This window comes from Penicillium chrysogenum, assembly GCF_028827035.1.
Source record: "Penicillium chrysogenum strain IBT 35668 chromosome Unknown utg000002l_segment0_segment0, whole genome shotgun sequence".
NCBI lineage: Eukaryota > Fungi > Ascomycota > Eurotiomycetes > Eurotiales > Aspergillaceae > Penicillium > Penicillium chrysogenum.
Window position 1 is genome coordinate 3,981,580 of NW_026622750.1, and position 14,314 is coordinate 3,995,893.

Consider the following 14,314-nt stretch of genomic DNA (forward strand, 5'->3'; position numbering starts at 1 on the left):
GTCTCGCAATAACTTCGGTACACTGATCAGGTTCATCCCGACGCGTGGCGCGAAGTACACATTCTTCAACACCAGGGGTTGGTTGAACTTCCCCCGGAGCGTGAGCTTCACCGTACCAATCCCTTCGGCTTCCAGTGGATCGCCCGCCGTGCCCAGCATATCCCGGTAGGGCCGCAGACTGCTGAAGCAGCTCTGGTCCCAGCAGCTGTGGCTGGTGGCGGCCGAGACCAGAATCCACCGGGGTTGCAGTCCGTGGGTATAAAGGGTCGTCACCTTCGCCCTCACGATATTGATCCTCGGTCTCTTGGAAGTCGGCGGGCCCTGCCGATCTTCTCTCTGGCTTAATGGTATATTTTGCAAATTATTTCTTGGTGAGCCGGAAACACTCCGTTCAGCCTTCAGGGCATGGTCCCTGGACGGCTGTGCTTCTCGCTGTTTCTTCCAGCACTGCGCGACCACGTGGCCGCGCTTCTTGCAATAGTTGCATTTCTTGGCAGTCTGCTGCACCGTATTGATGGACGGGCCAGATGCTGCCTGCAAGGGCGTTGGAGACTCTTTTCTCCGGACCGTCTGTTCGGCATTAGACAGACGGTTTCCGATCGTGGTCGGATTCACTGGATCCTTGTCATTCTGGATCGCATCCACAACCAGGATGTACTCCGGTCCGATCTGCGTTAGCAAGGTCGCGATGTGTGCTCGATCGCCGATCGATCCGGGCGCGATGGCATTCAATCGATGTACCAGCAACCGTACACGGTCAACGAATTCGCGCGCACTGCCGCAGCGCTCGCCAGTGGTTTCACGAAGCTGGGCGAACAGCTCGCAGAACGTGGCGAGTTCCATTCGCCGGTACCGTTCTTCAAGTTCATTCCAGAGGTCGCGAGACGTCTCCAGTCCCGCGACATGAATGCTAATGTGGGGGGACAGGTACCGGAAGATAGTGTGGTAGGCCTCGGCTTCGCGGCGCGACCATTCACGGTGGCGCTCGAACGCCTGGACCTCCACTTCGAGGCGCGCTTCAATGGCTCGCTGCCTCACCGCCCCATTGAGGTGGGGCTCCACCAAGGGGTGGATGTCCGCCGTAATGGGTTTGGCGTACTTGAATAGACAATCGGGACGCTGAAGGTCGCCCGACACTACATCCCAGACCTGCCTTGCTTTGAGATAGGAGGTCATGAGACGTTTCCAGGTTGCGAAGTTGTCGCTACCTGTCAGAGGCTCGATGGCCGTGACCGCTCGGTCGGGCGAGTCATGGACCAGAGCAGACATAGTGAGGATAGTGAAAGCGGGGTAGATATATAATCAAGATGGTCAAGATGATTCTCGGATGAGTAGAAACGGCACCCGAGAGGTTACTCCCGGGCTCATAACCTGTTGCAGTTCAGAGGTATATATTGACTTGTTATTTCAGAGGGATAAATGGGCCTATATATACAACAATGAACCAAGTTGATTTCCAATCAACTTGGTCGTCTGTATAGACACTTCGGAGCTAATTCCGACGGAGCGGCTTGGTTCCTGATCTGCACCAGCCTCATATCACAACAGCAGCCATTGCTAGCGACGCTTAACGGACAAGAAAGTGCATATCAGTATGGAAACAATAGTGAAGCGGTGATGGATATGCAAGCATTAAATCCAGGCTGAACCGGTTTTCCACACAACCAGAGCCTTATCACAGCATCATTCCAATCAAATTCACCGTAACCAGCCCATTCTCTATAATGACGTCATAGGATTCAGGGGCTCCCTTGAGTGGGCGCAATGTGATTGGCGTCATGGTGCATGCCGTGTAATTTGGGAGTTGCGAGTTGAGTGAGTTGAGTTGGTTCTTCTCCCCTATCAGTTTTCAAACAGACCTCATCCCCAGATCCTGAAGTACTACATATTGGCGGCCCGATTTCATCTTCAACTACTTCCATTCTGTTATAGGTTTCATTATCCCATCATATTTCGCTTTCCCAATCACACACCGACCAGGCGTCTACCCCCAGCCTTTGCCTTTATTATTCCGACCTCAACCCAGCTTCTATCATTGGCTGAGGCTAGCTGATACAGACTCTATACACGAAAGATGGGCAATTAGTCTTGTATCATATTGTCCTTCATTAGAATACATCCCTTCAGGAAGACTCCACTTATGCCTTCGTACCTACAGGACCAAGTTGGCGCTAGGTGGTACTAAGTCCGACGATAGTCTATTCGGACGCAGAAATACGCAAAGCAGTGGACCGCGACGAGTCCAATCAAAGTTTGAGAGCCAGGCTAACAGCATTACGTTGCGACAGTATAGCTTTTCCCCGGATTAACGTAAGTAGCGCAACGTAGCAATTCAGAACGCACCTTGCCACTTCCCCTTGTGCCTCTACAGGTAGCCACTCTCCAATTCTCGTAGAGAAACCCTGTTCGACCTATTCTCGGACATTTATAGAAGATTACGCTCTCGCCACGCTGACCTATACCCGGTCTCAGGTATGGTCTCTCGTTGATTTGGACGAAAACCATGGGACCAGCATCCGCACTGCAGCAGTATAAGTAGCGGCACCATTGGTAGCATTGAGTCTTTCGGCCAATGTGCGCTATACCATCAACGCCCTGATCTACCCAATCAAGCTTGAGTCTAAAGAAATGGCAAACTGTCGACAGCGCAGGTTGCCTCGAAGTTTAGTAATTTTACTATGTTTATTGGAGTCACTATCATCATGATATCACTGTAGAGCTTGGATTTCTCCATGATATTGAGTGTAAGCCATGTCGCTTGAAGTGCCCTTCATTTGGAGAGAGAAGGCGAGGTTTTGTGCGAGATTTCCAAGCGGATAATTATCCTTTATTTTGTCAACAATCATGGCTTTCACGAGACTTAGGAGCAAGTTGTAAAGGAAATATAAACTCAGAGCGTCTGTCTCCCAGAAGTGGATTAGAATGAAGATTATAAAGTTGGAACGAAAGGGTCTGCGTCTCCAAAGGTATGTGGAACGATACCCTGGATTCAAGGAGGCAGAACAGCAGAACATCGGCAGAACATTACTAATTGCTGACCACGGCAACTAGACGCACGTCCATGTACATGCTCGAACATTTTATTATATGACAGAAATCACGTGCATAGCGAGCGTACTGGTAAATTCACGATGATAAAATTCCCCCACTAAAATACGTAATGTACCGGTTTGGACAATCCGGTCGGACATGATTAATAAGCAAAATGCATAATAACAAAAAAAGCCACATGTTTCAACTGTATTAAGGCCGTATTATCCCATTCCTTGACATGTGTTTTCTTGCGGCTTGACTCGATGCTAGAATATAAAATACACTCAGTAGATGTAAGTATCCTACTCCCTTATTATACCCAACTGCTAATCTTACAATTATAAATGGTCCTGCCGGAACGTGGTCGTTACAGTACGGGCAGCCAATTGAGTACCCGAGAGTGTGGATTTTATATACTATAGAAACTGCAGAATAGATAGGGGATGAGCTTAGTAAGGTCGCTGAGAGCCTTTCGATCATCAGGCAGATGGGGTGCTGAATATTCCCTCGAGCGCACTAGTAAAGTTGCGAGTCATAACGGGTGCTAGCAAACATACATGGTCATCGCACGATAATTTCCACATTGAACAGGGAGGACCATCTTGGTAATTAATGTGCAGATAGCTTTCTCGGAATACCGTGCGGTCCATGGTCTAATAACTGTTAGACTTAGTAGTATCATTCAAACCCGTCGGCGGTTCAGACCTGGCAGTTTTTGGAGTCTTCCTTCTCGGCCTACTATACACTAACGCTGTGCTGGTTATCCCCAGTACGCCAGAGTTCCGTTGCTCCGACCGAAGCCCATCAACGTCCCGGATATATCGCTATTAGATATCATTAATATGGATAAAGTATGTAGAGCAGACATCGAAATCAGTCTTCAAAACACACTTGACAATGTCGCTCAACCCAGCTCCACAGTAAACATGTCCATTGCTACCCCTGTAAGCTAAATTCCTCGTCCTGCCATCAAGAACACACGGTTGAGCCAGACTTTTTTTTTCATAGCATTATTACCCACCGGTGGGCACACGGGCACTCTGCCCCTAATTCAAAATGTGCTCCGAACCACAACGTGCTGGCCATCCTGCTGCCCGTATTGTTGCTGCCCATACAACCCATGGCAAACCCAGACCGGACGCTTCTGTAACAGTCCCCGCCAAGACTCCGATCGTCAACCTTGTCCCTAATACCGGCTACCGGACTTGGCCTTACCAAGGCTGAGTCCCGGTCGTCTTCGAAAGAATCTGACAGTGGCACCAAGTATGCTCGGCTTTCCAGCAACATAATCAGCGGTTAATGAACGAGAAGTGAAACTCTTGTACCCGTTCCAGAAGAAGAATTCTGGCACTTGGCATCGGCAATTATTCATACCAATAGGAGGATCTAGGTAGAAAAGTACTTATAACTAGTCTTCTGGTGCAGTAACCAAATACAGGAAGAAATTTAGATTTTCCGGGTGCTTTGCCCCTTCCCAAGTCCTTTGGCATGGTATTGCTGGTCTCAAGTATTGCCCTACGAATTCTGCACCGCTGCGGATCCCAGTTTTCAAGCCTGACCCGGAAGTAATCCGTGCCCCTAGCGTAAATTAAGCAGCTAGCTGTCCAGGGAACAATAAGAATCACTGGTGAAGAGGGAGAGCAGTGACAGAATGGATACGATGGGAAAACGGGCTGGGTGCTATGATTACGATTGACTCTCACGAAGTACCTTGCCAGGTTCTGGCGACTTGACTTAGCTAGGTTCCGGCTTTAATCACACGTCACTGATAAAGCGTGATGGGCTGTGACATCAAGTGGGGGTTGGGAAGGGTTGGTGTGTAGAGTTTGGAATAGCACGTCCGGGTTCCAAGTACGACCGGCCGTTCGCATGCCGAATTCCTTGGTAGGGTGGGTCTTCGAACCGATTTCTGACTTATGTCAAACTCGTATGTCTCAGTTTCCTTCATCTTTAAAGAGGCCATATTGACGGAGACCGAAGCGTTCTATATGCCATCCACATAAATTCACACTAGTCGATAATCTAGTCACCAAATGTCCTTCTACCATGAAAGCTGTTGCACGAATGGCAAACGCGCTCTTCTATACCATGGCTTCTCCTCGCCACTTTTAACCTGGTAGGGCTGGCTTCTCATACTGTGACAGGCTGAGCTCCGCTACGAATATAGATAAGCAACGCCACAACATCCAAGAACAATTTTTGCACTTTATACTCCTCGTGTACTATCGCTATGAAGTCACATTTGGCCCATACGTTATGACCCCTACCGAAAGACTCGTGACCAATATGTTCGTCATCTTTGTCCTATCGCTTCTGTGCTGGGCGCTGCTCCTTTATTTTCCATCTTTACTGTACCGGAAACTTACCCGCGTGATGTGGCTGCTTACGGGCCACGGGGCGAGATATTGAGGACCGATCAAGGGCTTCTCGAAGGCCCTAGTAACCCAGTCATCCCTGTCGGTAGTTAATATTCATCTAACCGTACTGATGACTGCTTGTGGTTGTTGACTAGCGCGGCCACCTTGTTGGCGGATTATGGACCCTGCGTCCGCCAACCAATTGAGAAGCTCTTGGCATCACACTACCATCGGGATAAATGGAGGAATAATGTGGTCGATTCCTATCGACTGAAGAGAAGAGAGAAACGGACAGTAACTTAGATAACGTATGAGCTCCAATGTTATGCCTGGGAACCAGGCACCCAATATCCCCCCTCGCAGATCCTCATCCCATCTCCTTCTGAATATCAAAAACAACTTAAATGAATTATCCTGGAATACACTATAGTAGCCCTATTTTCATGCAAGGCTTACGTCAGTCCAAGGGGCTCAACAAAGGTCTGGGATTGGTCTTTTGCCCGCATTTTTGTAAATGCGTGAGATGTGTCTTATCTTGGTATCGTGGATGTCGACATGTCCTTGAGCAATTGCGTCCTTCACGAAGAAATACCTTAAGTATAACAAGGTGTTAGCTTATTTATCGCCCTTATTCGACTGTAAAAGTTGAGGATCGGGGTTATCCAGAAATCGTAGTGAGACCAGGCCTCGAGAGCTGTAAAAATTCGGTAATTCTACTTAGCCATATACGACCGTGAGAAGGTTGATCTAGAGCATAAAATTCAGGGGCACTAGTCGAATTGGCAGTCACATATTGGCCCTATATTGGCCACAGAACTGGCGTTCCCGCAAAAACCACACCGTTCCCCCTGTTGAATTGTTTCCCCTCGGAATCAGCGTGAGAAGATCTGCCCATGCTATACATCGAAACTCCTCTCACATTTTGGAGACTGATGTTGAGATTTCGCCTTAAGGCATTAGACAACAATACGGGAAAAGTATCTTGGGGCGATTGCCTAAGACATAAGAAAGGATCTGCCCATATTTACTCATTTGATGCACCCGGTGTTCTACGCATGATATTGTACCTGTGCCTGGGTACCCGAAACCATTTCATGGAAAGCCCCGCCAGTTGTCAATATGGTCTGTATAGTTCTAAAAGTCGTGCGGTGTCAAGATAGGCGGGAATGGCTTTGTTGGACTGATCGGCCGTCATCTTGAAAGTGAAAATGGAATTTAGTGACTTAACGCTCCTGTGGTAAAGGAATCCGGAATAATTTCTTGCGTAACCTCATAAAGGACGAACAGGCCAGGAGCAAGTAAGGCGGCTGCAGGAATAAGATGCCCGATATATCATCCACAAGTAGACTGCGGCATAGACTTCTTAAAAGCGGACCACGTCCCTAGATGGCGATTCATTATGAAACTGGCTAAACAATGTTTTAGCGCCTCCTAAGGCCAAATGCTACCTTTCTTTTCCTTGAGATAATGCACAACGACACCAGTGTGCTAGTCATATGTCAGAATTGATCAACCTAAACACAGTGGCATAAGCCGGATTATAAGTATATATGCTAACAACGCTTTGTAGTCATTGTTGGCTCGCTTATAAGGATAGCCACGATGCCACAATACTGTGGTTTCCGATCGGCAGTGAACCCTGTATCAATCACGTTAACCTTTCTGAACGGTAACTTTTATCTTTCGAGACCCGCCTGTTTAGCATGTTTGACCTGTTTGCAAGGGGGAACGGTACTGGCCGGCACTCCCAAATTTAGAAATGCCGGGCCGTCTACCATGAGTGTCGGACGTGATGCTGCTTGGTCGCCGCATCCAGAGACTGGATTTGAATTTTGTATGTTTCGTTGAATAGCAACATAGCAAGAATCAGGTGGGTCCCTGAGAGTCCCACGTCATCGACACTATGCGTATTCCTTACAGCAATGCATGCTGCTCATTGGTGGGATCTTGACGAACTTTCAACTTCGGGATACCCCAGTGACATGACATGACGTATGTTAACCTAACCGCATCTCCTTCCCTTCGCCAAAGCAACTTGGTGCACCTTATGCGTGCCAAAATTTAAGCCTATCATCTGGCATCTCACGTCAATAGCTCTGACGTTTCTATTAGAAGCTTGCTAGACTTTTCTTTTTTATTTGACAACAGCAATTTGACAACAGCAGAAGAGCTCCATCAACCATAGGGGTTGTTTTCGGCAATCAAGTTATCAACCAATCTAGCTGGCCGAGACCGAGGTCACCCGGTTCATCCATATCTATTTCACGATAATGGTGAATCACGATCGAGTAGTGCTTTGCCGGGCCTGCAACTCGTCTCTTTTGCATGTCGCTCATGACGCAAATCAACCAGATACAGAGCCCTACGGCATCCTGGACTAGCAATTATTGGTTTTTCCAGACCACCCGGTTCTGTTCTGTTCGCCCTATAAAAACTGCTGGACAGTACCTTGATTTTCTCTTAGTGTCGCATTTGCCTTACGAGTCATCCTGATCCATCATGACGAAAGCATTCTGTGGCAGACAAATCGACGGCCTCATTGGCTACCCTCTCCCTGTATTTGCTATAAGCTTTGAATCACTTCCTGAAACGCCTGGCACGTCTCGTAGCTTGAAATCTTGGGCAAACCTAGTGCGTGCAATGAATCCACGATTTACGATCATATAAAAGCCCCTAGAACCAACCTTGTGACAGGTTCAGCAAAGTGGGACGCCTCCTGGATGAAGCCATACAACGGAATTGAGGTCAATACGCAAGCATATCGAGATCAGCCAAGATGCTGAATACATCCACCCAGTCCGTTGAATTACGCACGACGCTCTTGAGCGGACGTATGATGAAGTCCGTCCGCTTCCACGGACCAAGAGATGTTCGTATTGACGAGGTGGAAGAGCCGATTTGCGGCAAAGGCCAAGTCAAGGTTCGTCCCACCCCGATACTACAGGGCCTGATACTGATGAACCCTTTTAGATGCGACCGGCCTATGTTGGGATCTGCGGCACTGGTGGGTTTCTAATCATATTGAGACGGCTTATTGTGCATGAACTGTCATTCTGACCCATAGCAGACTTGCATGAGTACATTAGTGGCCCCGTGCTGATCCCTAAGCAACCACACCACATCACCGGATCCACATACCCAGTAACAATGGGCCATGAATTTGGAGGCATCATCGAGGAAGTCGGTGAGGATGTGATAAATCTAGTCCCCGGGCAGCGCGCCGTCGTGCGTCCGACTATTGTCGACGGGACATGCACCGCTTGCAATCAGGGGTACAGCCACTGTTGCGAGGACATCGGCTTCATAGGTCTGAGTGGTATGTTACAGCCTTTCGGGTATAAAGCCTATATAGGCCCAATGCTGATGTGATGTGTTTTTTCAGGGTATGGTGGAGGCATGTCCAAAAAAATCGTGGCGCCAGCAGGACATTTTTACCCGATTCCGGAAAACGTATCACTAGAAGCGGCGGCATTCATCGAGCCGTTCGCTGTCGCATGGCACGCAGTCAATATATCGCCGTTCAAGCCTGGCGACTCAGTGCTAGTTTTGGGCGGTGGGCCAATCGGACTCGGCGTGGTACAAGTGCTGAAGCTTCACAGCGCCAAGAATATCATGGTATCCGAGCTCCTGGAAAACCGTAAAAAATACTGCCTGGACTATGGCGCAACACATATACTGGACCCAAGGGAGGTGAATGTTGCACAGAAAGCTCGCGAGTTGACAGATGGAATCGGGGCGGATGTTATCTTCGACGCGGCCGGCGTGGAGAAGGCGATCGTGGGTGCGATCCCAGCTTGTCGCACGCAGGGCACAATAGTCAATATTGCTGTGTGGGAAAAGAGTCCTTCGCTCCCAGTGAACCAGTTGATGTACAATGAGGTGCGGTATATGGGTGCTGCATTATTTGATGAACCGTCATTTGTGGACACCATCAGGGCGGTGAGCGACGGTAAGTTTGCGATATCCTGTTATATCTAAATTTGAAATTATTCTCTAGTTTTATGGGGTGTTCTTCTAACACTTTTCTAGGCCAACTGAAACCTGAAGCGATGATCACCTCGCATGTATCCCTAGACGAGGTGGTTGACAAGGGATTCAAGGCCTTGCTGGAGCATCGCGATCAACACTGCAAAATCCTGGTGGATGTACAGTCGTGAATACGTAATACGTGCAATCAACTTGTCCATCATACCCAGTATATCCCGGTCAATAGAAAGGGACGGCGGGTGCCAATCGGACTCACAACCTTAAGTTTCGGTATCCAAAAATTCCGGACCCTGGCCGGTCTTGAGATCGAGCTTTTTGAGGGAGAGAGGCCTCGAGATATAAACTTCCCAAAACCTCTGCAACGGTGCGTTTGCCTAAAGAGCCTGGGGCTGGACGCCCGGTGGGTGACGTTTCGGAAGCTATGGAAGTTAATGATATGCCCAATACATCGGATGCGGCTAGAGGACAGACTTGCCAGACATTGTAAACATGCAGCTCGTAGAGTATCTCTCTGAATGTGCCTGAGGAATCGGGGAATCGGGGAATCGGGGAGCTGAATCTTTCAATGGCCAACAGTATTATACTGCTGGACCCAGGTTACTGTCTTATGTGCGAAAATGCCATTACAAACGGTATTCCTGTGTCCCTCCTTCCATCCTGTTTACCTTGAGCAAAAGGCTTCTTCAGCCTTGGAAGTTACGTTTCGTTCTTGCGGAATGGCTCCTAGGCTTCCCCCGTCAAAACCGGGATATGATAGAGAGCCGGTCTCTCAGGTGGCCGCAGAAGCTGAATGCAGCCAGGCTGCGATTATGGATATTTGCAAAAACTTGCGGCAATTTGGAAGTGTCCACCCCGACTGCTGCGAAGGGACTGTTTCTGAGAATCCGACCAGACCCTGCCTGGGTTGTCATTTTTTGGGTTGGCTTTGATCCGACCAAGAAGATCCCGAAGACTAAGCTGAATGACATGAGCTAAGCATGGTATCCGGACAATAAGTGCCTGATTAGGTAGCCTGAGTGACTGGATAGGCTCCTGGATATTTTCGATCAAGGTATTGTTGTTAGATGCGTTATCTGTTGTAATCGCTAGGACGCGTTTGACAATATCATACTTTTGAAGTAATTCCATCAGAATGGTGCTTGAATTTACACCAGAATGTGCACCATGGAGCGGCTCAAAGCCAAGCAGAGTCTCGCGATACTTCCAGTCTTTGTCGATAAAATAGCCAGTGATGGCCATAAAGGCTTGCTGAAACGGGGACGCCCAACAGTCGAGGGCAATCGAGAGCTTTGCAGTTGGTGGAAGGCCTAGGAGGACTCTTTCCTGGCCCTCTTTAACCATCGACTGGAGGCGGCGACGCGCAGTCACTGGGTTGAGTAATTGCGGCGTTGACGGGGCTAACTGCGCCAACTCAATGAGTTCTGCAAAGTCCTTCTTGGCCAGAAACTGGAACGAAAGCGAAGATTTAGCAAGCAAGATCACTTGCTTACGTGCCCATTGTTCCTGAGTAACACCCTCTTAGCCAGCTGGGGACTGAGCTGAGACTACAGGTAATATTTTAGCGTCGAGACTTGGAAGGATTCCTCATAGAACTCATACTGCAAACTCAAACGATTGTTGGATACCTTGCTGCTGAAACTGATCACTTGTGACTCTACGACATGAATTCGACCCGAGATGACGTCTCATGGAGTTTGTTCCATCCCCCTTCTCCTGCGGATGGGGAAGGACTTTCCCACAACTTCGACACATGACTTTTGCTTCTCCAGTAAGCTGATGAGCCACCTGGTCGAAATTATCCCAAACTTCCGAAGAATGTTTCGACCTCCAGTTGATTCTCTTGTCATTGCCCTCCACGGTCGCATATTGTGTCTGAAGCCACCAAGCAATGAATTGTTCCTTCGACATATCGTCGTAAAGCACATAAATCTTTTTCCGATCGGGGCCAACCCGTCGGAGAGACTCAGGACCTGAAATCGACTGGACGACTTCAAACAGCGGAGCTGATGTGTTCGTTTGGTGTCTGTAGTTGAGATCGGGATTGAATGACTGTATAGGGTCAGATGAAGGGCAAGGAAGTCTATCGAGATGTTCTTCGTAGCGGTTTGAAGGGCCAGCATCAGAAGACTGGCTACACTGATCCATGATACCGATCCCTGGGGGAGATAGAGAAGACTTACTTTGAGTTCTCGCGAGGTACGATGGTATCTACGCCACCTTAGGCCTATTAAGCAAAATGACTATTTTCTAATGCTTGATGTATCACAAAGCTAGGCTCCGAAGATATGTCGCTGATTGGACGCAGCCCCTTAGTCCTATGGGGAATTCCCATTACTCCCACTACAAAGCCCATTAGCCCCTACTGCAATCCCCACTAACCACACTTCATTCCCCACCAGTCTCATAGAAAATCCCCATCCTGTGGATTTGGGGGTCAGCCGCCTTCCCCAGCTGATTTTGTATGAAGTTTTCGTCCACCATGAGTTTCCTAGAGGGTTAGACCCAAGCCCTGGACAAAACTAAGGTGTGAAATTAAAGACCCAACAATTATAGCATCTACTAAAGAACAAATGTAAATTTAGAGGTCTAAAAATGAACGTTCCACACTTCATGGTTGTTAAAAACATAGACCAACTATTCTCTAGTGAATATATATATTCATGTGGGAACACATGGCACGATTCGCGAATTTACTTTAAAAAGCCATGGATATGTTTGAACCATCAAAAACCGAATTTCATATCTCTAGTAGGGAGAAACTATGTAAGTCGAAGGTACTGTCAACTAATTTCATAGGGGATCGAGATGAACAGTGCGAACCCTCAGATAGCTAGAACAGGTGTAAACAACAGTAATTTTGAATGAGTAGTCAGCGATTTTATCCATACCTTTGTGGTTATTTATGCAAAATCTAGGTCTTGGCGGGAAATTGGGGAATCCCAATGGGAGCATACCCCACTCCCATGGAAAGCACTGGAAATGTTAGGTACTCCCATGGGAGTGGGGTGCCCTGGGATTTAGGACTAGGTCAAGTCTAGTCCCATGGGACTTGAAGAGGTCTACTCAGAAGTTGCCCGGTGCGCCCAGCGTGGCTTCTCCGAAGCGACAGCCGGAGATGCGACGAACCGGATACAACATCATGTCTACATGGCATGAATGGTGACTGCATTGACGAAGACGATCGTAAGTGATCTTGTCGGTAAGATGATACGATCACGAAGCTAATTAAGCGTCTCGTTTCAAGCGAGAATTCTGCGAACTTTATGAACAGATAAGTCATAACAACTCGTCCAAGTGGTTCGAGCCTTGCTGACTCGGATCGTACAATAGGGGGTACTCTCATGTTCCCGTCACTCGAGTCGAATTCGAAGCGCGCAAGTGTATTGTCTGCTCGGGCTCCCCGATACCGATGCGATTCCATGCACTCTATCACCCTCACATGACCATGGGTGGCATTGATGATGAGTCAATGTAAGGTTCTGATCGTCTCTACCTTCGCACTTCTCTTTCAGTCGACTCTGTACCTCAGGTCATGTGCTGATGCGTCTACCCGATACATACCCCAAATCCCAATGGGCTTATACTACACCGTGTGTTTTTCGGCATTCGAACACCGTGAAAGAATAGCCCTCGTGAATTGCATTAGTGGCGTCCAATGTGTGGCCCCACGTTGTTCTCGGATGGCATCTGGCGTCTTTTCAAGCCTGATAATCCGACAGACACCGAGAAATGCCGATGTTTCGTCTTGCTTAATGGCAGGGGAGCCCTACCTTCGCCGTTGGCCATGTTGCTAGTCCAGATCTGCGTGCAAGGAGAAGGTGAGGCACAACTCCCTTCGTTTCTGAGTTGAAGAGACGGCAAGGAGCTGTGGCCCTTGCGCTGGTGCATTGTGGTCGAATGTCCACGGATCTGGTTGTCCCGCGTCTTTCAAGTCAGTACAGTTTCAAACAGGATTTGTGGGCTTTCACATTCCTACAGTATGAGCAGTCGCGCTTCAAATTCGAGGTACATCCAGAGGCGCGACAGTTGATCAGCTCAGTCAGCTGCTATAGCGGAGACATCTTCGCATAGACACTTTAACTAGCTAATCCTAATCTCGTATCGTTGATCGGCTGGCGTGAATGGCACAGTGGGTCTGCTAGGGATCACGCCTCTCACAGACGCTGTCTGATTTGCTAGTCCACGATGTATCCTATAAATGGAATTACGGTATAAATTCCAGTACTCGAACAAAGGGAGAACTTATGGAGTGCGTCAGACACAAGCCTGCTCGACTATGCAGAATCAAGTGAAGTGGTAGGAAGCGTTGAGGAACACACCTCTTAATTGAGGCCTGTTGAGACCCATGGCTTCTTTTCACCCCGAAGCTTTGTAGTGACACTTTGATGCTTTGGGTGCTCGGCCAGAGAGGCTATTAAGAGTGATGTTGGGAAAAAGGGATGCTGAGCCGGTCAAGCAACGTTGGCTGACTGTTGAATCCTTCACGGCCCTCTTAAATTGAGGCTTTGTGGGAGAAATTCAATCCGCAATGACAGGCCCATAATTCTTGTTCTGATCACCTCATCTGTGAGCGACTCAACGTTGAATCACCGAAAAGTGCCTATAATTCCATCCCTAGAAAGCTTGGACTTCTGTGCCCGGCCTCGCTTTAGTGTTGTGCTGGTTGTGTTGAGCTGTGTGGGTCTGTCCGTCTAGACTGGAGAAAGCGAGCCATGGTCGGCCTAACAGATGAAGCACCCAAAAAAAAAAAAAATTCGGATGATTGATTCACTGGTTAACTGATTGAATTCAGTCCTTCCTTAGCCGAGAACCCCATCAATGCCCGCTCGAATTTCCGATTGCTTCAAAAAGCATTCAACATATGAAGCTCATCCGATGGTCATAGCCACTCTACTAGGCCAGGGATCAGGGAGAGGACAAAGCTTATTCGCGATACT

General features: G+C 48.4%; 2 protein-coding genes across 2 annotated transcripts; one reads left to right on the forward strand and one right to left on the reverse strand.

Moving 5' to 3' along the window:
* Nucleotides 1-8,166: 8,166 nt before the first annotated feature.
* N7489_004860 (2,3-butanediol dehydrogenase) lies at nt 8,167-9,547 on the forward strand (the record flags this gene model as incomplete). The annotated part of the gene is made up of 5 exons (XM_056710612.1): nt 8,167-8,310; nt 8,361-8,394; nt 8,458-8,706; nt 8,773-9,339; nt 9,420-9,547. The coding sequence occupies 5 exons, from the start codon at nt 8,167-8,169 to the stop codon at nt 9,545-9,547; spliced, it is 1,122 nt and encodes a 373-aa protein (XP_056569033.1).
* Nucleotides 9,548-10,184: 637 nt separating this feature from the next.
* On the reverse strand, nt 10,185-11,522 carry N7489_004861 (zinc finger BED domain-containing protein; the record flags this gene model as incomplete). The annotated part of the gene is made up of 2 exons (XM_056710613.1): nt 10,185-10,823; nt 10,977-11,522. 2 exons carry the CDS (start codon nt 11,520-11,522, stop codon nt 10,185-10,187), a joined length of 1,185 nt encoding a protein of 394 aa, XP_056569034.1.
* Between the last annotated feature and the right edge of the window lie 2,792 nt (nt 11,523-14,314).